Below are 27,725 nucleotides of genomic sequence, written 5' to 3'. Positions count from 1 at the left end.
TGTAACTGTCAGCAACATTAGCCACAATGCTCAAGTACATATAGGATAAAGGACAAGTAGTGTTTAATTTTGGCTGAAATCTTTAACCAAACATGTTCCTCTTTCTTCTCCCCCCCCCCCCCCCCCCCCCCCAATTGTTTCCTCCAGTGCACCGGCCCCCGAAACCACCTCGTCCGTCCCTCCCGCTCACTCCTAAACCTGCCAAGCCAGTACTTGCGCACACACACTCCTTGATTGAACTGGATGAGCCTGATCCATCCTGTTCCACACACACTCCAACACACCCACCTAGTGGCAAGCAGTGTAGCATTCAGACTGACTTCACTCATGCACTTGGTGAACCCTTAACTCCCATCTCTGCCGACTCCCACATTACCAACAATTCTCAGTCACAGGCCCCAATCAAACAGGAAGGTTCAGCACGCCCCAGGCCACGCCCTCGCTCCAAAGCTTTACTGCAGTCAGTAATTAAAGAGGAGCTTCAGGATCAACCAATAGCAAGAGAGGTCAAAGTTCAGACTTTGGTGCGCCTTAAAGACGATGGTACCGAGAGTGTTTTTGCCGGTTTTACTGACCCTTCTTTAGACTTTGCTTGTAATAAGTATCTACAGGACTTGTTTGATGTCTTTGGTTGTGATAAACAAGACTTCCAAACTGACCAACATGACGAAAGTGACCAAAGTGAGAAGTGCGATGAAGAGGAAAGTGTCACTTTGGAAAGCTGCCCGGTTTCCACGGCTGCATCTGAACCTTTGGAAACCATAACGAGACCAGAACCACGACCAAGAACTCAGAATCCCAAACCAGCTATAGCTGCAAAGCCATGTGACCCAACACTGAGTGTGAAGGAGAGCAGCATTTCATCAGAACAAAATAAGTCAGCAGTTCATCCAGTTCCTGCTCCCAGACCCCTGGTGAAAAAATCCATGTCCCAGCAGCAGAGTTTCTCTGAGGAGAAAACCGAGCTCTGTCGACTCCAGCCACCTCCCAGACCTCCACTAGCTTCACGCAAGTCTGGAGCTCCCACTCCCACCCAGGAAGACAGAGCTCTGCCTGCAGAAGTGCCTTTTAACCCCTCTGGAAGGAGAAGTTCAGAAGGTCAGGATTCAATTACAGCTGCTTCTGGGAAGCCTGTAGCAATCGCGTCCTCCAGCAGAGGCAGGGGAAAGTGTAAGAATGTGCTTCTTTGTTTATTATGCTGCTAACAGAGCACACGAAGATTAAAGGAATACTCCATCGTTTTTCATGCTAATCTATATGTAATGCATCTTCTGCATAAAAGTGATGGATTAGTATTTTGACATGTTTTCATGTACTGAGAAACAAACAAAAAAGGTTTACACAAAACAGTCTAGGGGCAGATGTTGGGGCAGATGTTGAATTGTCAGTAAGTGTTTAAAATGTGTGGCTGTACTACACAAATACAATATTGAAATGAATCCGTGTCCAACAGCTGCCCTTAGATGTTTTCTTTCTTCTCTTCTTTATTCAGTACTGGGAAACACCTTTAAAAAATTTGTGTTAGTCAGACAGCCACTACAGCTATGGTGGATAGAGATTAATGTTAAAAAAAAAAAGAGGCATATTCCTTTAAAGCTAGGACCATATGATAAAAGTGGCTTGTCTACATGCATCATGCTTGAATCTCATCATTAGAAGGTATTACTGAGTCCTAGTGGTTTGTCTAAAATGTTTTATTTTAACAAAAAAATCCATTTCCCCCTTGACTGGGCTACTCGTACAGACTAGGCTACTTCTATTTTGGACTGAATTTGACTAACAAAATCCTGATCCATGCATTTACTGTGCTCAGATCCAACTAAGCCACCGTCTCAGAGGAGGCCTCCACCCCCAACACACACACCTGCAAAGGTAAATATTATTACAGTGTACATTGAACAGTATACATTTCCGTTTTTCCTGTTTCATTTTCAGAACCACTGAATACTAGTAATCTTTTTAGATGTTAAACGAACCTATAAACGATTCTAAAATATTTTCTTAAAAAAAAATAAATTCCAATTGTTGGCGAATTGATGTGGTATAAGAGGAATAAAACACTTCAGGATATGCTGTTATTGGAAATGAATCAACTTTGGGCAAGTAACATTAACTTCACTTGAAGTGGGCCAAATTGCACCACTGTATCATTGATTATTTTCCTATAAATGCACGCCTCAGTGTTTTTTATTCCTTAATCAATCGTAATATTGGTGAGATTAGGTAAGGTTGGTTAATTGGTGAACTGTACAGTGGTGCTTGAAAGTTTGTGAACCCTTTAGAATTTTCTACATTTCTGCATAAATATGACCTAAAACATCATCAGATTTTCACACAAGTCCTAAAAGTAGATAAAGAGAACCCAGTTAAGCAAATGAGACAAAAATATTATACTTGGTGATTTATTTATTGAGGAAACTGATCCAATATTACATGTCTGTGAGTGGCAAAAATATGTGAACCTTTGCTTTCAGTATCTGGTGTGACCCCCTTGTGCAACAATAACTGCAACTAAACGTTCCTGGTAACTGTTGATCAGTCCTGCACACCGGCTTGGAGGAATTTTAGCCCATTCCTCCGTACAGAACAGCTTCAACTCTGGGATGTTGGTGGGTTTCCTCACATGAACTGCTCGCTTCAGGTCCTTCCACAACATTTTGATTGGATTAAGGTCAGGCCTTTGACTTGGCCATTCCAGAACATTAACTTTATTCTTCTTTAACCATTCTTTGGTAGAATGACTTGTGTACTTGGGGTCATTATCTTGCTGCATGACCCACCTTCTCTTGAGATTCAGTTCATGGACAGATGTCCTGACATTTTCCTTTAGAATTTGCTGATATAATTCAGAATTCATTGTTCCATTAATGATGGCAAGCCGTCCTGGCCCAGATGCAGCAAAACGGGCCCAAATCATGATACTACCATCACCATGTTTCACAGATGGGATAAAGTTCTTATGCTGGAATGCAGTGTTTTCCTTTCTCCAAACATAACGCTTCTCATTTAAACCAAAAAGTTCTACTTTGGTCTCATCTGTTCACAAAACATTTTTCCAAAAGTCTTCTGGCTTGTCCACGTGATCTTTAGCAAACTGCAGATGAGCAGCAATGTTCTATTTGGAGAGCAGTGGCTTTCTCCTTGTAACCCTGCCATGCACACCATTGTTGTTCAGTGCTCTCCTGATGGTGGACTCATGAACATTAACATTAGCCAATGTGAGAGAGGCCTTCAGTTGCTTAGAAGGTACCCTGGGGTCCTTTGTGACCTCGCCGACTATTACATGCCTTGCTCTTGGAGTGATCTTTGTTGGTCGACCACTCCTGGGGAGGGTAACAATGGTCTTGAATTTCCTCCATTTGTTCACAGTCTGTCTGACTGTGGATTGGTGGAGTCCAAACTCTTTAGAGATGGTTTTGTAACCTTTTCCAGCCTGATGAGCATCAACAACGCTTTTTCTGAGGTCCTCAGAAATCTCCTTTGTTCGTGCCATGATACACTTCCACAAACGTGTATGTGATATGTGAACCTTTGCTTTCAGTATCATACTTTGATAGATCCCTGTCCCTGTTCTTCAAATAAAACAGGGTGCCCACTCACACCTGATTGTCATCCCATTGATTGAAAGCACCTGACTCTAATTTCACCTTCAAATTAACTGCTAATCCTTGAGGTTCACATACTTTTGCCACTCACAGATATGTAATATTGGATCATTTTTCTCAATAAATAAATGACCAAGTATAATATTTTATCTCATTTGTTTAACTGGGTTCTCTTTATCTACTTTTAGGACTTGTGTGAAAATCTGATGATGTTTTAGGTCATATTTATGCAGAAATATAGGAAATTCTAAAGGGTTCACAAACTTTCAAGCACCACTGTAGATGTGGTGGGTTTTTTTTTTTTAACTTTTTAATTGGTTAAATTTGTGATGGACTACTATCAATCTCTATACTAGTGCATCTCAAAAAATTAGAATACCATGAAAAATTCATTTTTTTTCATAATTTAATTCAAAAAGGTAAACTTTCATATATTCCATATTCATTACATGTAAAGTGAAATATTTAAAGCCTTTTTTGTTTTAATTTTGATAATTATGGCTTATAGCTCATGAAAATCAGAAATCCAGTATCTCAAATTATTAGAATATTCCCTAAGATCAATCAAAAAAAAGGATTTACAATACAGAAATGTCCAACTTCTGAAAAGTATATTCATTTATACACTCAATACTTGGTTGGGGCTCCTTTACCATGAATTACTGTATCAATGCGATGTGGCATGGAGGTGATCAGTCTGTGGCACTGCTGAGGTGTTATTGAAGCCCAGGTTGCTTTGATAGTGGCCTTCAGCGTATCTGTATTTTTGGGTCGGGTGTTTCTCATCTTCCTCTTGACAATACCCCATAGATTCTCTATGGGGTTCAGGTCAGGCAAGTTGGCTGGCCAATCAAACACAGTGATATCATGGTCAGCAAACCATTTGGTAGTAGTTTTGGCACTGTGGGTAGGTGCTAAGTCCTGCTGGAAAAGGAAATCAGCATCTCCAAAATGCTCGTCAGCAGATGGAAGCATGAAGTGCTCTAAAATCTCCTGGTAGACGGCTGTGTTGACTTTGGACTTGATAAAATACAGTGGACCAACACCAGCAGATGACATGGCACCCCAAATCATCACAGACTGTGGAAACTTCACACTGGGCTTCAAACACCTTGGATTCTGTGCCTCTCCACTCTTCCTCCAGACTCTAGAACCGTGATTTCCAAATTAAATGCAAAATGTACTTTCATCTGAAAAGAGGACTTTGGACCACTGAGCAACAGTCCATTTCTTTCTCTCCTTAGCCCAGATAAGACACTTCTGACATTGTCTCTGGTTCAGGAGTAGCTTGATATTAGGAATGCGAAAGTTGTATCCCCTTTCTTGAAGATGTCTGTTCGTGATGGGTCTTGATACACTGACACCAGCCTCAGTCCACTCCTTGTGAAGCTCTCCCAAGTTCTTGAATCAACTTTTCTTGACAATCCTCTCAAGACTGCGGTCATCCATGTTGCTTGTGCACCTTTTCCAGCCACCCTTTTCAGTAATGACCTTTTGTGGCTTATCCTCCTTGTGGAGGGCATCAGTGATTATCTTCTGGACAACAGTCAAGTCAGCAGTCTTCCCCATGATTGTGGTTGTGTGTACTGAACTAGACCGAGAGATACACTGTGTTCATACTGTTTTACTCAAACTCGAAATGAAATATTCTAATATTTTGAGATGTTTTTTTTGTTTTTGTACTGTATGCCATACTGATTAAAATTAAAATAGAAAAATGCTTGAAACATTTTAGTTTATGTGTAATGAGTCTATAATATATAACATTTTCACTTTCTTAAATAACTGATGGAAAATATTGAACTTTTTCACAATATTCTAATTTTTTGAGATGCACTAGTATTTAAAAGGCTAACCATCAGTTAAGATGATGTGAATGCTGCTCTACAGCATATAACTGATCGTTGGCAATTCTGTAATGTCTGATAAAGTGGTGTGTGTTTTCAGGATGCTGTCAGTGCTGTAAACATTCGCAAATCTGGCCCATTACACTCGCATCAGTAAGTCTAGCAAACACTTTTTTTTTTTCTCTTACATTTAAATGTTTGTGGGTTTTAGATAATCAGATTTCTACAGTATGTACTGACACATGGGATAATCGTCATTGTAATCGATTACATTTTATGTAATCGTAATATTACTCAGGAAACATGCTGTAATTGTAATCATAGGTACCAATAATGGTAATCATTTCAGTATAACAAAATTACTTGATGGTAAAAATAAAAGTGAAGAACATTGGTACCTTGTTCTGAACATCTTTGGTCCATTTACCTGCCAGGTCAGTAGACTTTAACCCTCTGGGGTCTGAGGGTATTTTCTGACACTAACGATTTTGGCATGCTCTGATTTTGTTGTCAGTTTCAGCAAATCTAAGCAGTATTTTCAAAGTCATATATTTTTTTTGTATTCAGAACAAGTTCAGCTACAATAATATCTATGCAGTCTGTATTGATTTGTACTTTTTAAAAAATGATTTTACTTAAAAAAAAAAACAGATAAATGAAGGTGTTGTAAAAAGCAGGTTTAGAACTGTGTTGGAATGTGTGAAAAAACATGACCTTACCCATTGTGACAAACTGTTTTGATCACTTGAGGTGATTCTGTTCAATCTTAGGAATGTATCAAACACAAATCTGCTCCTTTGATTTGATTTGGACAATTAACTGGCCATCAAAACAAAAATCTATGTCCTATTGTTTTGGGATAAAGGGTTGGCAGTGGGAGGGGTATTCAATGAGAAGGGTAAAAAATTCCATTCATTCAATGAGAAGAGTGAAAACCTCTCCCACTGCCAACTCTTAATCCCATCAGGTCAAATCACAATGGGTAAGGTCATGTTTGTTTGTTTTTTTACACATTCCAACACAGTTCTAAAACTGCTTTTTACAACATCTTCATTTATCTGGTATTGGACTTTATTTTGGTATTTGACTCGATTCAGTGTGTCTTGAAATTAACTCTTGTACTATTTTACTCAGTTCAGAGCCACAACCAACTCTGTTACACAATTACTCTGTCATTTTGCTCCCACTCCAAATTGTACACACTAAACTCAAAATAGAGCAAAATTTTTAACTATTTTGAGAAATACTTTTAACTCTGGAAAAAACTGCTCAGTCATTTTTCCTGTGTATACACTACAGCGCACACATATCAGCCGATCTGCTCATAATAAATAGAAGAAAGAAATTATGTATGTTTTCACATAGTCTCTTGCACTTTAATGTACACTGGCCAGTTTTACATTACATTTTATGTTAATAATAGAGACTAGTGCTCAGCATAAATGAGTCCACCCCCTTTGAAAAGTAACATTTTAAACAATATCTCAATGAACACAAACAATTTCCAAAATGTTGAAAAGACAGAGTTTAATATAACATCTGTTTAACTCATGACGTGAAAGTAAGGTTAATAATATAAACTTAGATTACACATTTTTCAGTTTTACTCAAATTAGGGTGGTGCAAAAATGAGTACACCCCACAACAAAAACTACTACATCTAGTACTTTGTATGGCCTCCATGGTTTTTAATGACAGCACCAAGTCTTCTAGGCATGGAATGAACAAGTTGGCGACATTTTGCAACATCAATCTTTTTCCATTCTTCAACAATGACCTCTTTTAGTGACTGGATGCTGGATGGAGAGTGATGCTCAACTAGTCTCTTCAGAATTCCCCAAAGAGAATAATTCCTTTACACCACACAGGTGAAGGCTACAAGAAGATCAGCAAAGCTTTACTTATCAGTCAGAATACTGTAGCAAAAGTGGGACAAAAATTTAAGAAAGCTGGAACTGCAACCATCTCATAGAGATGTCCAGGTCATCCACAGAAGTTAACACCTCGACAGGAGCGTCTTCTGATGAGAAGGGTTGAAGAAAATCGGCATGCAAGTTCACTGCAGTTATCTAAAGAAGTAGAAAGCCAAACTGGGGTGACTATTTCCCGTGACACAATATGGCGTACACTGCAGAGGAATGGCATGCATGGATGCCGTCCACGAAAGAAGCCTCTCCTAAAGCCCAGGCACAAAAAAGCCCGCCTAGAGTTTGCCAGGGCCCATGCTGACAAAGATGAAGACTACTGGGACTCTATACTCTGGAGCGATGAGACCAATATAAATGTTTTTGGAACTGATGGCTTCAAAACTGTATGGTGTCGCAAAGGTGAGGAATACAAGAAAAATGCATGGTGCCTACAGTGAAACATGGTGGTGGCAGTGTCCTTATGTGGGGCTGCATGAGTGCTGCTGGTGTCGGGGGGCTGCATTTCATTGATGGCATCATGAATTCACAGATGTATTGCTCTATACTGAAAGCGAAGATGCTACCATCACTCCCTGTCCTTGGTCGTCGTGCACTTTTCCAACATGACAATGATCCTAAACACACATCTAAGGCCACTGTTGGATTTCTGAAGAAGAACAGGGTGAAAGTGATTCAGTGGCTGTTAGGATTTAAAGCCATGATTTAAGTTAGTTTTATACGCAGGTAAGCCTTGAGCAACAGTGTCTAATGGTGGCCAAGTATGTCTCCTGATCTGAACCCAATCGAACACCTATGGGGAATTCTGAAGAGACAAGTTGAGCATCACTCTCCATCCAGCATCCAGTCACTAAAAGAGGTCATTGTTGAAGAATGGAAAAAGATTGATGTTGCAAAATGTCGCCAACTTGTTCATTCCATGCCTAGAAGACTTGGTGCTGTCATTAAAAATCATGGAGGCCATACAAAGTACTAGATGTAGTAGTTTTTGTTGTGGGGTGTACTCATTTTTGCACCACCCTAATTTGAGTAAAACTGAAAAAATGTGTAATCCAAGTTATATTATTCATAAGTTAAACAGATGTTATATTAAACTTTGCCTTTTCAACATTTTGGAAATTGTTTGTGTTCACTGAAATTTTGTTTAAAATGTTACTTTTCAAAGGGGGTGTACACATTTGCGCTCAGCACTGTACATGTGAAAACATGCATAATGAAAAATTATAATAAATGTTGCAAGTAAAACTAACGTTCTTGGGTGTTTTTTTTTTTCTTTTCTTTATTTTCATCATTTGATTCATTGAATAGTATTGCTCATAAGTGCCCAAATTTGTCCCCAAATAGGTCAAAAGCACCTGTCCATAACAGAATTTGGCATAGTATTTGCTGTAATTGTGCTCAAATAATCATAATTGTAGTACCTGTGATGTAATCGTGATTTGTAATCTAAACTTTAGAAGTAATCATAATTGAATTTCACCTAATCACCCCAAGTCTACTGACAGTTATTAGTAAGTACATCTGTTTACATTTCAGCTCAACATTAAAGGTCATAGGCAAGGGTCGGAGGTGAAACGTAGAATATCAACTTTATTGTCTAGAAGAACAACCCAAAAAGCGAATTCAATCTTCCTGGTGTCTAATTTGCACCCTAAAATTGAATAAAATGGTTAAAATATACTGTTTTGCCCAATTTCCGAAGGTTTGTTTACATCTCACTTATGCGCACTTTCACCACCAGGGGACCGTCGTCGTGACGTCATTCAAGCCAAACAGACCGGGAGCAGTTCTGTGTTTACTTGCGAACCGAGCACACGTGTACGGACTTTGGTCGTGAGAGGTTGTGTAAAATGTCTGAAAGCGATCACGATTTTGAAGTAGGAAGCCTCCAAATTGAATATCGAGAGGTGAAACCATATATGTATGAACCTCTGGCCATTGCAAAGCAATCGGTGAATGTGGCTCACTGGTTTGACCGTGCGGCCTCGGAATCGGACGGCGACTCGGCCGTCTCTGATCGCGGTGACCCCGAACCTCAACAAGACTCGTGCCCAAACAATTTATCATGGTAGCTATGATAAATTCCTACTTTCGTCGTAATACTAAATAAGAGCCCTTTTGAAGAATAATTAAACCGCCCTCCCTAGTGGATACAGGTAACGATTACTGGACAGTGCGCCGGTAGGCCACGTTAGCCTGCCATCCGCTGCATTATACTATTTATAGCCGACTCTAAGCGAGGAAATATCCCTTTGTCTCATTTCCACAATGATTGTACAGGATCCCTCAGGATTCTTGACTTGTCAATTGCAAGCAAAAGTAAAAATGTTTACCTCCAATCTTCTCCTCTTTGCTTGAGCGTTGCTGCTCCATTTCTTCTTTGACTGCTTGATTTTGTTTCATGCGCACAATGCACTCTCTCCGCCTCGTCTCCTCTTCCGGAAAAAAACAACCCTCTGGCTTCACGCGCACAATCCACTCTCTCTGCCTCCTCTCCTTTTTTGGAAAAAGCCAATCCTCTCACTCTGCCTCTTCTCCTCTTTTGGAAAAAGCCAACCCTCTTGTGGTGCCTCTTCTCTTTTGGGAAAAGCCAACCCACTCGCTCCGCCTCTTCTTTTTTGGAAAAAGCCAATCCACTCTCTCCGCCTCTTCTCCTCTCTCGGAAAAAGGTATAAAAACTTCTTCCTGAACCGGTCCCGTTGTTACAATTCACTGCACAACAATAAGGCATGGTTTTTCTTTGGAAATTCCTGAACGCACGTCTGCACTCAAGCCGAACGGCAATGCAAGTAAACGGAAGTGGACTCAACTCAAGCGGTTGAATGACGTCACGTGCCACGTGGTCACAAAACTCGCCGAACAGAAATTCGCCGCGATCTGCACTATCTTATTTTAATTATTACTTATTAACAATGCTTCTTGGGACCAGAAGAAAATTACAGAGGGTTTTTTAACGTATAAAGTTTCAAATGTGCATAAATTGAAAACCGTTGCCTATGACCTTTTAAACCATTCCTACTCCCTTACTCTTGTCATTTTTGCCATTATAAATGCTTAATAAATTCTTATACTGTTTATTTTTGTAGAGCCAGTGAGGGTAAGCTGCTTCCTGTGCGTCCTCCTCCAGTAAAGTTGAGTAAGTCAGCAGGTTCCTCCTCCCTGACTCCCGCTACAACCAATCAGCACTCAAGTTACAAGGGAGTAAAACGAGGACCACCACTGCCACCGAGACCAAAGCCTGGGCATCCTCTCTACAGAGAGAACACAGTAAGGCCTGCTTTTAAAAAAACTGGAAAAGGTGGTGCTATTTGTCGGCATTTCTTTTCATGTCGTTCGAGTAACATTTTTCTTCAGGTTATGGGATTGTGGATAGTATGGCCAGAGAGAGAGAAGGGGTGTTCACACGGCACATATTTGCATCGATGCTGCACCGATGTATTTTGTTGCGATATATCTTACACCGGTGTAAATTTTGTGGAGCGTTCACACGTCACAAACCTGCTTACTAGAGAGAAGCGTGTTAGCACCGGTGCAGCCCCACTGGCGTTCACACGGCAGTTTTTGCGACCGTGCTATACGATAGTAATAATGCGGAAATGAAATATGCGCATGCGTGAAAATGTACTTCCTTTTCCCTGTTGTCATGGCATCACCAACCGCCGGGAAAACAATGTGGATGAAGACACCAGTGTTGCCAGATACTGCTGACGGTTTCCAGCCCAAAATATGTTCAAATCCGCCAAAATGCACTTAAAACCGCCCAATCTGGCAACACTGGAAGACAGGCAGTTCTGTTGTTGTTGATATTCGCCATTTTGGAAGCGCAAAATACCAGGATGCAAATTATGCAATGCCCGTATGTAATCAACTCTCCTCACGCGTAGCGAGTCTACCCCGTAGCGTTCAGACGTCCCATTTTATATCGGTGCTGCCCCGCAAACTAGCATTTACTCCGGAGTAAATTTCTTAAACCACCTCCCGAGCAGGGTTAGATTTGCACCGGTTTAAGCAGCTTTCAGGGGCTACACCGGTATAACTTTGTACCGTGTGAACGCTCTACCGGGGCAGCCCCGGTGCTACACCGGAGTAAAAGTTGCCGTGTGAACACCCCTAGAGACATTTCAGATCTGCATCATGTTGATGCACTCAGCTGACTTGATAATGGTGTGTGTGTGTGTGTGTGTGTGTGTTGCAGAGCAAAATCCTTCAAGTAAACCCGCCTAGCAGTGATCCTAAAGAATCCTACCTTCAGGTAATTACCTCAAAGACGCATATCCATTTGTAAATATCAGCTTTGTGAAAGTCTTTTCTTATGCCTCTGCAGAAAGAGAAGCTGTTTGTTGCCCTTGATGACACGACTGGACCAGCAGGTCCACCAGGCTTCCCAGGAGGTGTGAAAGATCAACATGAGGTCAAGGTGTCAGAAGAACCCGTCTCTCAGGAAGCTCGGGAGCTGAAGAAAGAGCCACAGACGGAGGAGCAGCAGCCTGAGATAAACACCAACGTCAGGTGTTAATGCTTCTTCTATTTCAGACATTCTCATTGACGAACATGATTCTTTCTAATTAACGCATGTCCTCCTCCTGCGTCTCGGCCTCTCCCTCACATGCTTCCCTTTCTTTATCTGTTCTTTCTTTCTTTCCTCAGGTATAGAGCACACTTTGCATTCGATGGTGAGGATGGTGAGCTGACGTTTCGTGACGGTGATGTCATCACACTAATGGAGTCTATAGATGCAGAGTGGGGGCGTGGCAGCCTTAACGGACGCACAGGGCTCTTCCCTTTGAATTTTGTCCAGCTTGTTCAGGAAAGTCCAGCAAGAAAATCGTCACCTGAGCCCCCTGGTATATAATTGTGTTTTCTGTCTGGTACACCACAGCTCTGAATTCTCAAATCTTGATTGGTCAGATATCGTTGAGTATTTTTCTACAACAGCAGCTCTGACAAGGCAAGATGTCAGATTTATATAATCGGTGCACTCAATTATTTCCATACGACTGCTTATGAAGGGACTTGTATTTTGGACACGCCACATAAACGCTTTAGAGTCTTTTTTCTTTTTTTTTTTTGTGAGGATTTAGTGTTTCCAGTGTCATCAATTTAGAACAGTGTCAATAATATTGTAATTGCTGTGACATAAGACAAGTAAACACTTCATGACATGCTGCTAGAAAAAAAAAATCAACTTTGTGGTGGTAATGGCCCTCTGCTTAATCATTTGTCCTTGTTGATTATATTCCTAACAGCATCATGTTGTTTTATTCCTTTCTTATTAAAATGCTGTTCTTTTATAAGGAAAATAAGGATATCGAGAGTGACTATTGTGTTCTGTTCTTTTGTCGTCTGTCTTTCTGTAGCATCTGAGGTATGTGTAGAAGGGAAGACAGGCCGAGCGTTGTATAATTTCACTCCGGAGTCTGAGGATGAACTCTGTCTCAAGGTCTGTGTGTGTGTTGTTTCCACATTGCAAGTTCTTGCCTGTGTTTTCTAGACTCCAGACTCCTCCTAGATCTGATTACAGCTTCTACATGATATCATTACATGAATCATCCTTATGGTCTGTGTAATACAGTCCAAGACTAAACTTAATCTATGTTTATAAAAGGTTTACAGAATCCCTCTGTGCATGTAAATCTTGTGAAATGACTTTAAAAATTGTTTGAGTTTTGATTACTTAAAGAGACTCAATATATTCGTATCATATAAACCAAAGAAAGTAAAAATGTTGCTCTCTCAGACAAAAAAAAAAATCAGGAGGAAGCAGTTTCGTACATTTATCACAATGTGTTCATTTTTAATCTTTTGGAGTTATAGTATTTTAGGCCTGGAACGAAGTATTGATCTAATGGGTTACATAAATGTTTGTGCATAGCAGTTGTGCTGCTGTGGGAGGCCATTTCAGTCTTACAAAGCATGCAGTGCACCATTTTATTAGGTCTCTGTTTAAAGAATTTCCACACTTTGGATGGTCAGATTCAGGTTTTTTGGGGTCAGGTCTCATTTTTATCCCCCGCTGGCCGAAAGGCCTGAAGGGGGATTATGTCGTGGCGATGTCCGTCCCGGGAAGGGTACTCACCACCTGAAATCAACTCCTCTCACAGTTTTAGGAGAAATTTCATGAAACTTGGCAGAATTCTTTGTTATATGTCGGTACTACGCATATTGTAATTTCATTCAATTAGGTCACGTTTTACCAGAGTTACAGCCCTTGATTAACAAAATTATAATTTGACAATTTCATGAGCGTGTTTTCCTTCTGAAATCAACTCCTCTCTCAATTTTTGGAAGAATTTCACAAAACTTGGCAAAAGGCATTGTTATATGCAGTGATGGGAATAACGGCGTTAGAAATTAACGGCGTTACTTTTTTTAGTAACGAGTAATCTAACTAATTACTTTTTACATCGTTATAACACCGTTCCCGTTACTTACAATAAAATACTATGCGTTACTTTATTAAAGCTGTTCTCATCTGGCACGCTGCTTGTTCAGCCTTTCTTTCCTCTGCTTTAGTGTGGGGCGGGGAGATGCGAGACAACGGCATAGTAAGCCAATCAGAGTAGATTTGGACAGCATACATAGGTCGGCTCCGCCTACTGCACTACTGCGCACACTTTCAATGAGAAGACACAGCGATGGCGAGCGGTCAGCCCAACACTGCGCTTTCACACTGGAAATACAGCCAGGACTTTTCATTACTTGAAATACAGTAAAAGGCAAAAATGTGTACGTGCAATGCACATTATGTCGAGGAACAAAGCGTTTGTCCTCGTCAGTGGCCAGTAATTAGTAACATAACAATTTTAATAACTACAAAAATATATTAAATTTGATAGATGTCTTATCTCACATTATCCCACAAAAATATTAATATAGTGTAGATAACGTTATTAATTGGTTCTGTTAAGTGCCAATTTCAGTCATTAAACACATTTAACATTCACTTTTATTATGATTACACTAATTGAATTTGATTTTTTTTTGGGGGGGGAACACAAAATGTAACGGAATAATTACTTTCCCTGGTAATTACTTACTTTTATGACAAAGTAACTCCGTTACTAACTCAGTTACTTTTTGGGAAAAGTAACTAGTAACTATAACTAATTACTTTTTGAAAGTAGCGTGCCCAACACTGGTTATATGTCAGTACTACGCATATTGTTTTGTTCAATTTGGTCACATTTTACCAGAGTCGTGGCCCTTGATGAACAACCTTGTACTTTCACAATTTCATGAAGGTGTGCTTGCCTTCTGACATCAACTCCTCTCACAATTTTTGGATGAATTTCTCAAAGCTTGGCAAAAGGCCTTGTTATATGATGGTAATACGCAGATTGCGATTTAATTTCGTTTGTGAAAATTTTACCAGAGTTTTAACCCTTGATTAAATAACTTGTACTTTGACAATTTGATGAGAGTGTACGTTCTTCTGAAATCAAGTCCTCTCACAATTTGTGGAGGAATTTCACCAAACTTGGCAAAAGGCTTTGTTATATGACGGTTATACGCATATTGAAATTTTGTTTAATTTGGGCAAATTTTCCCAGAGTTATGCCCTTGATTATTAACAAACTTGTACTTTTGGCAGTTTCACCAAGGTGTGCTTGCTTTCTGAAATCAACTTCCCTCACAATTTTTATCCCCTGCTGGCCGAAAGGCGATTATGTCCTGGCGATGTCTGTCCGTCCCAGGAAGGGTACTCCCCTTCTGAAATCATCAACTCTCAATTTTTGGAGGAATTTCACAAAACTTGACAGGATTCTTTATATGCCGGTAATACGCTTATTGCAATTTCATTCAATTTAGTCACATTTTACCAGAGTTATGGCAGAGTTGCCAGCGGGGGATATTGTGCTCTCAGAGCACTCTTGTTAGAACACCCGGGAGCAGAAGCGGCCATAATTAGGAATAAAAATATATAGTGTGCCACATACAAACAAACATTCATGTAATCGATTATGTCAATACATTGTTCCACCCCCACAGTATTTGCATTTTATTAAAATTAGTAACATTTTCTTTAACAATTTCCATGAAACCCATATTCATAAAGCATTTAAACATCTTCACTGAGTGCTTCTGGTAAAGTCAGTATGTTAAAGGTGATGTGTTGTATCCCTTTTCCACAAGTTAACGCAGTTCCCTGAGGTCCTAATGAAATATCTGTGACATGCTTTGATCGAAATTCCATAAGGATAGAACACCACAGCTCCCTTCTCACCCTGTCTAAACAGTCCTGTTCAAAATGGCTGATTTGAAGAATGGCCTGTTCCTTTAAATGATAATGAGCCACTGCTCACCCCACCCCCTTCCACCAGCCAATCAGGTAGCACTTTCCTCATGAATATTCATTGGTAAAGGTAATTCTCAGGCTATGAGTGGAGATACTCTGATGAGGCAACAGTATAATTCTAATGATCTCACCTCATGACATATAAAGTGGAGCCAAATCTGAATGGCTTGTTGAAGCACATGCTTTCTGAAATAAGCAGAAACTGACTGGTTTTGTCTTATTTCAGAGTTTGTGTGTTGGCAGGCTCCAGAAACCCGAATGCTTGTGCTTGAAAGATCATTTAAGCCTCTTGTAGTTAAATTCGAAGACCACTTCTCCAAGCACTTTGGGCCCCTGTGTATATGAACCTCACCCAGAGCTAGAACACTCAGAGGAGTATCCATACATCCAATCACCTGAGGATCTACCCATTATTAATACCAGATCGTACAGACACTAAAACCTGCCTATAGAAGCTCAAGAGTGGCAAGTGTAGAGGAACTGATGATGTATACGGGGAACACCTGAAGTATGCAGAATTGGACTGGCTATTGAAGTATTTAGTTGTCCTGGTTGGGCTTGTGTGGACCTGCCTCCAAGTACCAGTTAGGTGGCTTACTTCGAGCATTACGTGCTGCTTGTACAAGCAAGGCATACGGTCATGTGCGGAGAACTACAGAAGATTAAGTATTGTTGCAACCATGTCTAAAGTTGTATCAGGAATCATCGTTGAGAGAGCTCACGAGGTATATGAGTACGTCCTACTACCATCGCGGTTTGGTTTTCGATCAAATAGATCAACGGTCAATGCCATCTTCGTCCTGCGCCAGGTCCTGGAAAAGTCGAGCAAATCAAGAACTGCATCGTTTATAGCGTTCGTCAATTTGAAGGCAGCATATGACTGGATACCCCGTGATGCCTTGATGAAATGCCTCGAAATTCGCTTTGGATGTCCACAACTACAGTCCCTGACAAGAGTCTTGTCACTTATCCATTTTGTAGAAACAACAGCTTATAACCTGACTTTTAATTAATCCATTGGTTTTAGAAATGGCTCATATGAAAGCTAAAACCCTCCCAAATTATGTTTAATATACTAAAATAAATTTGCTTCACTGAAGAAAGATTGATCATTTAATGAACACAGAAAGGTCAGATTTTGGCAAGACAAAAGTTTTGTCGCCTACAGAGAGTAATGTGAAAATTGAGCAAATAATTTACTTCAAATACAAAAATATGTTGCATAACATCAGTGAATTAAGTAGTGGTGCTGTGAGATCCATATTTAATATCTTGCATGACTTCCATGAGCTTGAAGGACTGCATCCATGCGGTTCGACAATGATTCATACAATTTATTGATGAAGTCATCAGGAATAGCAAAGAAAGCAGTCTTACATGCCTCCCAGAGTTCATCAAGATTCTTTGGTTTTGTCTTCCATGCTTCCTTTTTCATTCTACCCCAGACATGCTCAATGATGTTCATGTCTGGTGACTGGGCTGTCCAGTCCTGGAGCACCTTGATCTTCTTCGCCTTGAGGAACTTTGATGTAGAGATGGAAGTATGCGATGGAGTACCATCCTGCTGCAAAATTTGACCCCTTTTATGGTTGGGAATGTAAGAGGTAGCTAATACTTCTTGATATTTTAGGCTATTGATATTGCCTTCCACCCTGCAAATCTCTCGCACACCCCCATACTGGATGTAACCCCAGACCATGATTTTCAGCTACCAAACTTAACTGTTTTCTGGCTGAATCTTGGATCCATGCGGGCTCCAGTAGGTCTCCTGCAATATTTGCGACGGCTGTGATGTAATTCAATTGAAGATTAATCTGAGACATCCACCTTCTGCCACTTTTCCAGCGTTCATCCTTTTAGCAGGCTGTGGGCCTTGGCAAATGCCACACGTTTTCTTAATTGCCTTTTGGTTAGTGCTGGTTTCTGGGCACTGATTCGACCATGGAGGCCATTTCGAGACAGAATTCTACAAACTGTTCTGGTTGACACGGGGACTTGAGGTGACCAGGCCTGGTGGAGCTCTGCTGCAGTGGAAAAGGGGCTGGCCTTGGATTTTCGAGCCAACAAACGGTCCTCCCAAGCAGTTGTCTTGCAGGGTCTGCCAGACCTGGGCTTGTCAAAAACCTCTCCAGTCTCTTCAAATCTTTTTCTTATTCTTTGTACTTGATGCTGAGACACATTGAAGGTGTCAGCCACCTCAGCAGTGGATCTGGTCTTCAGCCTCTTGATAATCAACACTTTGGTCTCAGGGTGAATCGTAGGCATGTTGTCAGAGGTCAAGTTGCAGTTGATGTGAAGGTCTGGTGTGCTGGGGTTCTTTTTATACACACCCACTAATTGATTGATCAATTATTGATCACAGGTGAGGCTGTAATCTAGGATTGGGTGCATCATATGACAAGGCGACAAGACTTGTCTTTGCAAAAACTGACTCAGTGGGCTTTACCAAGCTGTGAACGTTAGAATGCTTTTCAGCAGTTTCGTTTGGCACCAAAACATTATTTCAAAAGCTGTTGGGATTGAAATTAGCCATTTCTTGTAAAAAAAAAAAAAATTGATTAGACATATATTTGAGGGGCACTTAAGGTCAACTTGTACCCAAGCGACAAGACTTTTGTCAGGGACTGTAGTAGCAGTCCTATATGCCTTGTATACTGGCCCAAAGGCCTACATTAAAGGATCCACTCACCTGTTTGACACTCTAGTTGGATGTCGACAAGGTGCAATGGAATCCCCTTTCATTTTCAATATCTATATGGACTTTGTGGTCAGAGTTGCACGGTATGAGATAGCAAAAGTGTATCCAGAAGCAGGCTTTGCAATCAAGTTCTGTATTCCAAACAAAGTGTCACCTAGAGAACTACGCAAGATGGCACCTGTGATAGAAAATCATATAACTGACCTGTTATACGCAGATGATCTAGCTATCTTTGCCGAACCCATCGAGCAATTGCAAGCAATTCTCCAAATCAACGATGAAACGTTTACCCATTTTGGTTTGCAAATGTCGTATGTAAAAACAGAAACTATGGCTTTCAATGTCCGTCAAGATATCAAAGGAGAAGAAAGCCTTGTCTCCATTGCTGGTAATAAAATCAAGAACATGCGCAATTTTAAATATCTTGGGCACAGTATCCGCAACACCAGTACAGATACCTCTCACTCAGTATAAGAATTGGTGCTGCATTTCAAAAGTGGAATGAACTTAAGCATGAACCGCATTCTACTGTCAACTAGGGTGAAATTCCTTGTTGCTTGTGTTCGATCTCGCTTGCTGTACAGTGTCAAATGGCAGATATCCTTGCTGTACAGTGTCAAATGGCAAATATCCTCCGATGATCTCAACAAAATAGAAGTTGTATGGAACGGCTTTCTGCGTCGTATGATCAAAGGTGGTTTCAAAAGAGAGAATCCTGCTGACCCAGGAGTTTCTGATGCTCAGGGAGAGGTGGACTGGGGGTTCCGGTTAACCAATAGGAATCTGCAAGAGATGACCCAAACACCCCCCCCAATCGGACTCACTTGCTGGAAACAAAGGCTGAAATACTTGGCGCACATCTGCCGCATGGAGAACAACAGTATTCAGAAGCAACCGTTGTTCGAGAATCGATCAGGGAAATGGACAAGGATTGGGAATCTGCTGGGCACGGATGCTCAGCAGATAAGACGGACAATGATGTCTCAACCCGATTTTCAGCGACTGTTGGACCAGGTCCTAACAGAAGCACCCTAGGGGTGTTACAACCTCCAAAGGGAAAATGATGTGCACAAGCACTGAAAAAGTGATTGATTTTTTTTCCCCCCAGAATATATCCCCTTTAAATGTAATCCTCATTATAAGTAGGTTGTAAAATGTGTATTTTTATGTCCCATCATCAGTCACTCATCAATCATGGCTTTATTTATTGTCTATGTACAATGCGTCAAAAGCTTGTAACAAATACTTTCGAACGAATAAAAGATCTAAATTAAAATGCTTTTAAAAAAGCATTGAACTACGTTAAGTCAAAAATATAACTAACGCAATGAAATTTAACTCTATTGATCACAAATATTACAGTTGCACAATGTGCCACTAGTAAGATTCGTTTTCTTTATAGTGCTTTTAAATACGATTAAAGAACCAAGATGTCTCAATTTTGTAGGGAGATTGTTTCACATACGAGTCACCAGATAGCTAAATGATCTGTGAGTCCATTTGCTGTTCGGTGTTGGTTGTGCTAGTCTGAAGTTACCCCCTGTTAAATTATAACAGCTTTGTTGTATTTGAAAGAGTTCCTTTATATAGTTTGGACCACAGGTAGAAACTAAGGCTTGGTAAACCAAGGATGAGGAATGGGACGACTGTCAGGGTTCAAGTGTCTGTAGATTGATTATGTCTAAAGCATCTTTATACCGGTATGAAGAGTCCTAAGGCAGTTTGAAAATGGATCCAAGACCAAATCAATTGGCTTTCTCAAGTTTATCATAGAGACCATTAGTAATATCCAGTAGTAATGAAGTACAGTATTCGAAATGCGGTAGGATGAAAGTCTCCTTTATAGCACGTGGGAACACTTAATTCAGTATAGTTAGCTTTTTTTTTTATAAACACACTCTCTTATAGCCTACTTATGTTCCCTGAGAGATTTGGAAAAACAGTATAGCCACTTGACACATCATTAGGATATTTTGTTTTCCAGCTAGGCAGAATACCAAATGGCTTTCAATTCACTATATATGCTCACTACATAGAGTGTAACAGGTTTTAAGAAGGTTAAATGTAGTGCCTATTATGCCCAATAGTACAGCATTTGTGATTCAGTTTTGGAGAAAATAGAATTCATTAAGAAATCTCATATCTCATTATCTCTAGCCGCTTTATCCTGTTCTACAGGGTCGCAGGCAAGCTGGAGCCTATCCCAGCTGACTACGGGCGAAAGGCGGGGTACACCCTGGACAAGTCGCCAGATCATCACAGGGCTGACACATAGACACAGACAACCATTCACACCTACGGTCAATTTAGAGCCACCAGTTAACCTAACCTGCATGTCTTTGGACTGTGGGGGAAACCGGAGCACCCGGAGGAAACCCACGCGGACACGGGGAGAACATGCAAACTCCACACAGAAAGGCCCTCGCCGGCCACAGGGCTCGAACCCGGACCTTCTTGCTGTGAGGCAACAGCGCTAACCACTACACCACCGTGCCGCCCTAACATTTTAAAATGTGTGCTGACATGGATTTATTCACGGAACTTTTTCAACATCAAGTGATGCATATCCTTAGCCAGCAATGATATCCACAGCACTTCACGGATGTCATTACACTGGTGTAAGAGAATGTTTGTTTGGGTTTCAAATTAGTTTTTTTTCTTTTTCCTGTGTGCGTGCAGGTTGGGGATGTGGTGTCCTCCCTGGAGGAGGTGGATGAGGAATGGTTTGTGGGGGAATTCGCTGGCCGACGTGGCATCGTGCCCAAAAATTACATCCAGGTACTCTAAAACGGGCAGGATGGATACAGCAACAAGTGTTTACATATGGGAAGTAAAAAGTATTTGTCATCTGTGTGTATTCATTGGCTTCCGTCTACTTAATCTCCAACACAATCAAATGTACCACTGTAGTAAGCACATTACTTACTCACTCACTGGTTTGTCTATTAATAACTGTATGTTCATCCTCTTGACCTGTACTGTTCTGCTCTGTTTATCTATTCACTCTTATCCCAAAGCCAAATGATACTGTAGTGTTGTGTTGCAGATAAGCTAACTGGATTGTGAAGAGGGCTTGAGATTTGACGGACTAACACTATATTAGATTTTTAAAAAGCTTTTAGTTTTTTTTTTTTTTTTAATGTTTTGCATGTTTTTTGTAATCTGCACAGGATACTTTTTGATGTAGGTTACATCTGCTGTACTAAATGACACTGTGAATAGCGATCTCCCACTCAAACTCCTTGAAAGTCTGGGACTTTGCTTAACTTGTGCTGAAATAATGTCAAGGAATCTTAACCCAAAATAAATCCAGATGAATTATTATAAAGATGGTTTGTGTCATTGAATATTGATCACAGAGTCATGAATCTCATCAGTGTATCATGTGTAGCTGCTGAGAAAATCCTTCACATGGTCACAGACTGACTGTTTTTAAACACTGTCCTTATACAGCATGATCTTTGCAGGAATATACTTTCGGTATGATTAAGAAGTAAATCTCATCTCATTATCTCTAGCCGCTTTATCCTGTTCTACAGGGTCGCAGGCGAGCTGGAGCCTATCCCAGCTGACTACGGGCGAAAGGCGGGGTACACCCTGGACAAGTCGCCAGGTCATCACAGGGCCGACACATAGACACAGACAACCATTCACACTCACATTCACACCTACGCTCAATTTAGAGTCACCAGTTAACCTAACCTGCATGTCTTTGGACTGTGGGGGAAACCGGAGCACCCGGAGGAAACCCACGGGGAGAACATGCAAACTCCACACAGAAAGGCCCTCGCCGGCCACGGGGCTCGAACCCGGACCTTCTTGCTGTGAGGCGACAGCGCTAACCACTACACCACCGTGCTGCCCAGAAGTAAATCAAAAGGAGGAAAGTTTAAGGAAATGTATTTATGGTTTCTTAAATTTGAGGTGTAAAAATGCTATATAGGCAGAAAAACCTCAGCTTTTCTGTATTTTTAGGCTAATTTGACATCCAGTGGCTGTTCCAAAGCTGCCTTATATTTAATGTTTGGTTGATTTTAAATTGAGGTCTATTCCCGTTGTTCCAGTCCTAGTGTATGCCTTCTAAGGTTAGATTAAAGATTGTGTAAACTGAGTACGTATACAGCCAGTAAAAAAGGAACGATAGTGGTACTCAAAGTTATCGTCAAAATGTTAATCGACACACACGCTTATGTTCCTCTACCTGCTCTGAGTAAAGGTAAAAAGACATTTGCCTTCTGTTTGTACTTGGCATCAATATTTTCTAATGAACTTATTTTAGGAAACAGAATCCACGAAGAAAAAATATTAAATAATTTAACCTGTAGTGACCCAAACCAGGATAAAGCATTTACTAAATGTGAACAAATGAATGCAAAGAACAGGTTACACAATGCCACCTTTTCTGCCATGTTGTCTTGTTATTCCAGCTTTATTTACTGCCATTGGTCCTGTGGAAAGCACCTTTTCAGCTACTCCTAAAAAAGGAAAAAAATCAACTTGATTCACCTCATGTAGTTGGAATCAATTACAGGGTTTTTTCGTCCCCCCCCCCCCCCCCTTTTTTTTTTCTTCCCCAAATCCCAAATGTGCACACTGTGAGCTGTTCTCTATTTTTAAACTCCCCCAGTGATTAAACCTTTTTTCAGAACAGACCTCTGACACAGATTCAGGTTTACTCGTGTTACAGAACACTACTGTTTTTGTTACACACGCCAAAATCCTAGTCTTTAGCTAAATGCTCAGGCCACAAAAGTAATCACAACAAATGTGAACATTTTTTTTTTTTTTTTAAAGTCTGGTAAAAGACAGTGGCAGAAATCTAGGAAAATGGAAAACCAGATATGACCTCAGTCGTGTGTGTGTGTGTTGAAGGTAGGATGGAGGTCCTAGTCCAAGTTTAAATGGAGAAAGAATCATGAGAACCTTTAAGACCGAGCGGGTGAGTGTATAAAAATGTGCAGGGGACATTAAAGGAGATACGCAGAACCTTTATTTTTAAATAAATTTCTAAGTGGATAGTATCTCCATCCTTGAGTCTTGTATGCTGCATAAATGGGAATTTTATATATATATATTTTTTTGAGAGTTAAAATCGACCACAAAGTTGGCATTCAAGCTGCCCCGCTGAGCCAGCCCGCCCTGAGCGCTTGACGTCACAGCAGTAACCGGTTTTAAGGCCGAGGCCTTTTACAGTTATAGACCAAAGTCATATTAATAAAAATTTATGGTGAAAGTAAGAAATACCGTTACTGACTTGCTCAACTAAGACTGATTTGACTTCACTGATTGTGAGTTGACCCTCATTAAAACAGGATGGGTGTTATAACTTATGCAACATACATGTACATGCATGCATTTTCACTGATAAACCGTAAAAGGCTAATTAAACAATCAGATGAACTGAGACGATCACATTCTGAAGCAAATTAAATAATCTTATACTGGTAACTTAAATACACAATACAAGTTGCATGTCTCATTCTCATCTCATTATCTCTAGCCGCTTTATCCTGTTCTACAGGGTCGCAGGCAAGCTGGAGCCTATCCCAGCTGACTACGGGCGAAAGGCGGGGTACACCCTGGACAAGTCGCCAGGTCATCACAGGGCTGACACATAGACACAGACAACCATTCACACTCACATTCACACCTACGCTCAATTTAGAGTCACCAGTTAACCTAACCTGCATGTCTTTGGACTGTGGGGGAAACCGGAGCACCCGGAGGAAACCCACGCGGACACGGGGAGAACATGCAAACTCCGCACAGAAAGGCCCTCGCCGGCCACGGGGCTCGAACCCAGGACCTTCTTGCTGTGAGGCGACAGTGCTACCCACTACACCACCGTGCCGCCACCAAGTTGCATGTATTAATCTAAATGCAGCTAAACAACGAGTTTTTGTTGGTTTTTTTTAATCCAAATTAGAGTCGGAGCTTACCCGTCTGTGTTCTTGCTTCTTGAAGGCTGAGCTTGTGGCCAATTGTTTTGAAACAGTCTGATGTTCAGTTCTCCGTTCATTCGCTTCTTCCACGCGAGGGTGAGATGGCAGCAATATCCAGTTTAGAAATAAGACGGCTGCTCCACTCATTCTCTGTTTTCTCCATACTGAGTACTCCGCCATTACTGCTCAGCTCAGGCAATTACTAAAACCTGGGATGGGATGTCACCGGTTTTAGCAACAACCGTGGGGAGGTCACTGCCTGAGCGATAGGTCACATCCTGTTCCGTCCTGGGTTTTGCCAACAGCCCTTGGCTCACACTCTGGGAGAACTGGTGCAACTGAACTCACTTAAAAAAATTATAAATACTTTCCTTTCCTTGTTTTCTTTTTCTTTAATTGTTGGTACTGCACCCTCTTTCAATACGGGCTTATAGCCAATGCTCCTCAACAGATCAGAGGTCTCGTACGAGTCTTCAGTAAAATGTGCAGAGCAGAGGAGAAACCAATTCGTAGCTGCCCAATGTGCCCGTGAACTTCTCGCAAAACGCGTCCAAATCTTTGCAGTTTGAACATTCTTGGGCCATGAATGCAACATAAATCCAGCTTCTGTCACGTTGCTGCACCCGTCAGCATCACATCTACGTGGCATGATGATAAATTAGCTGAAAATGGAGGATCGGAGTTGCAGTCAGCTCTGTTTTAGTATAGCGGAAATGGCGATGAGACCGATAGACTTCCTGCTGTGATGTTATGAACATCAAGGTCATTCACTCAGACCGCTACCTATATGAATTATTTTAATCGTAAAAATTACTGTATTAGGTTTATTGTTAACACTTAAAACTATTCCTCTGCCATTCTTGAGGTCTCTAGGCATTTATAAACGAAAGTGAGGCCATGGTTCTACGTATATGCTTTAACAAGAACATGGCACATCACAGTCAGAACTGCCTGACTGATTCAAGTGTACAGATGAAAAAGATTTTGGTCTTAATCCAAGTGCATATCCTTGTGCAGTGATGGCTGATTTGCAGTTTCAGGACTCTTCTGTCATGCTGTGTATTAGTCGCTGATGCCGCTGGCATCTTCAGCTTGAGCTCCATGTAGTCAGTAGATGAGGATTAACCAGCTGAGTAACCACAGCACTTGGATGAATGATGCTAATTGCTCACATTCACAAAGGACTAGTCACATTTATACCACAGGGTCCACGTCCTATGATTGGAGTATAGTTTTACACAAGATGCCCTTCCTGCCACAGTCCTTCCATTTCTGGGCTTGGGAAACACACAGAAAGGCCCCCGTCAGTGACTGGGCTTGAACCCAGAACCTTTTTGCTGTGAGGTGATAGTGCTAACCACTCCACCACCCCTAATTTTCTATAACAGCAGTTCTGTTAAATGTTTCAGCTGTAATTCAAATCACAGGTTTATATTGTTTCTATAGTAATGGCTAATGCAGAGCTACTTTTATTTTAGTCCATAATCTCAGGAGGATTACTCAACATGTTTTAATCAGTCAGAATGAAGAATAACTCTTGTATATTTAATTAGCCATTTTAAAATCTACTTTGTGTAGATGTTTCATTGAATTCAGGTAGATACTCGAGTTTCTGGTATCTTTTCCACTCTGTCACGGTCATGTATTTTTACCAACCTTATCTAAAAAGGTTTATGGAGTCAAGGAACACACCGATCCTTTTCCAGTTACGAAGGATGTATTGTTGCAGTACAAAGTAAAACATGAGATAACAATCCTACAATGTAGACATTAAACACTTTGCCTAAATAGTCATGGTACAAAAAAGTTAATACTATTACACAGATGACAATCATTCCATATCGTTCGCATTCTCGTTTTTCTCTTTTAGATGGAAAAAAAAAATGGATCACTACATTTGAGGAAAAACTACAAGGCGCCAAATCATGGACACACACACCAACAATACTACGTTTCAGTCCTCTTTGTCTGTTGGATGCCAGCCATATTTTGGCATAAAGCAAAATTTAACACTTCCTGATAATCAGGTTGCCAAAAGGACACAATCTGCCAGATGTTTCCTTTCATACTGCACACGCAATCGGATTTGTTTTGTGTCGGAAACGATACGTCTAGTAGATGTCGAAGGAGTGGCTGAAAGTTCTAAGTAGGGGTGGGCGATATGACGATAATATCGTATCACAATATATTATTAAAAAAAAAATTAAAGGCTACTGATGCAATGATGTCATTATTTAAACTAAACAGTATATACTTAAATATAAAATTAACATTTTGAAAGATTCAGGACCAAATTTAATCCAAATGTAAATTATTTAAAAATATTTATATAAATTTTTTTTTTTTTTAAAAAGGCATAAAGCCTGGGTTACCTCAAAAGGGTGAATCATGATGTAATTTACCACAGTATCAATAATATATTGTCATGTTGCCCAGCCCTAATTCTAAGCATACAGAAATGGGTTAATCTACTGACTCGGATCAATGATTTTTCACATCGAGACATTGTATATACAGAAAAAGAGAGAGGAAAAGAATGGCACAGCGGAGTATAAATGAGGTTGCTGGTTTGTTTGGAGGATCTGCGAGCCATCACGTCACGAGGTGCCATCATAGGCACGAGCTTCTGGTCAGGTTCTGCTCTTATGTTGGTCTTTGCCATATTGTGCATTTTGTTGCAGTCCTCTTATGGTTCACCTCTTCCAAAAAACAAAATGGTCATAGTAGTAAAACAAATGGCAGAGAAAGGCATTTGTTCAGCTGAAGGGAGGAATAGATGGAACAAAACGAGATGGGGTCAGAAGAACGAGAGAGGGAGGGAGAGAGAGAGGTCTTGCTGGTCTGGTGTTATAAATCACAGCTCAGTGGATTTAGATAAAGTCAAGCATCAAGCTTTAAAGGTGTATTTCACCCCAAAAATGTTCACATTGGGCCATATTCAGAGTCACTGAGATGGGAAAGTTCCTTCTATTCAGAGTTGGGTTATGCACGTACTTAAGTATAGCTCATTCTGATTTTAATTATCACCTGCGTGTAGTTCACACCTCTGATACTGCCAGATTTATCTCAAGTAAAAACGTCCAAAACAAGGATTTTCAACAGCATCTTAGGACACTGCTCCTTTAAACACAAGCCCCTGAAAAATGGGCTAGAAAATAAGGACTGGAAAGATATTTTTTTCTGTTAAAATGTAATAGGATGTAACAAAAGCAAGAGACAGTTTATAAAAAAGGAAAGAAGGACCAATACAATGATATGATCGAGACTATCTGAGTAGTGCTCAAATCTGAATATCAATATGCGCAGTTTTCGTATTATGGTCTTATGCGTGTTTAACTCAACTCTGAATATGGCCTATAAGTAGAAAACCGAAGCTAGGAGGTGCTTATAGAGACAGTATTATTCTCATCTC

At 40.6% G+C, this 27,725-nt stretch overlaps 1 protein-coding gene across 1 annotated transcript in view; it reads left to right on the top strand.

The window, feature by feature from the left end:
• The window catches only part of wu:fy63c09 (uncharacterized protein LOC797544 homolog), a 76,197-nt gene extending 54,498 nt beyond the window's left edge, over window positions 1–21,699 (top strand). The window contains exons 7-15 of the mRNA XM_060937631.1: window positions 148–1,170; window positions 1,814–1,872; window positions 5,553–5,605; window positions 10,464–10,644; window positions 11,573–11,629; window positions 11,702–11,886; window positions 12,025–12,221; window positions 12,735–12,817; window positions 21,051–21,699. Of these exons, the coding sequence (XP_060793614.1) occupies window positions 148–1,170; window positions 1,814–1,872; window positions 5,553–5,605; window positions 10,464–10,644; window positions 11,573–11,629; window positions 11,702–11,886; window positions 12,025–12,221; window positions 12,735–12,817; window positions 21,051–21,158 (1,946 nt within the window). The 3' untranslated portion in view covers window positions 21,159–21,699. The remainder of the gene's footprint in view (window positions 1–147; window positions 1,171–1,813; window positions 1,873–5,552; window positions 5,606–10,463; window positions 10,645–11,572; window positions 11,630–11,701; window positions 11,887–12,024; window positions 12,222–12,734; window positions 12,818–21,050) is intronic.
• Window positions 21,700–27,725: the final 6,026 nt, after the last annotated feature.

Source organism: Neoarius graeffei, chromosome 13 (genome assembly GCF_027579695.1).
Source record: "Neoarius graeffei isolate fNeoGra1 chromosome 13, fNeoGra1.pri, whole genome shotgun sequence".
In the NCBI taxonomy this organism is placed as follows: Eukaryota; Metazoa; Chordata; class Actinopteri; order Siluriformes; family Ariidae; genus Neoarius; species Neoarius graeffei.
The sequence above is the reverse complement of the archived record's forward strand: the minus strand, read 5'-3'. Positions and strand labels throughout refer to the sequence as shown.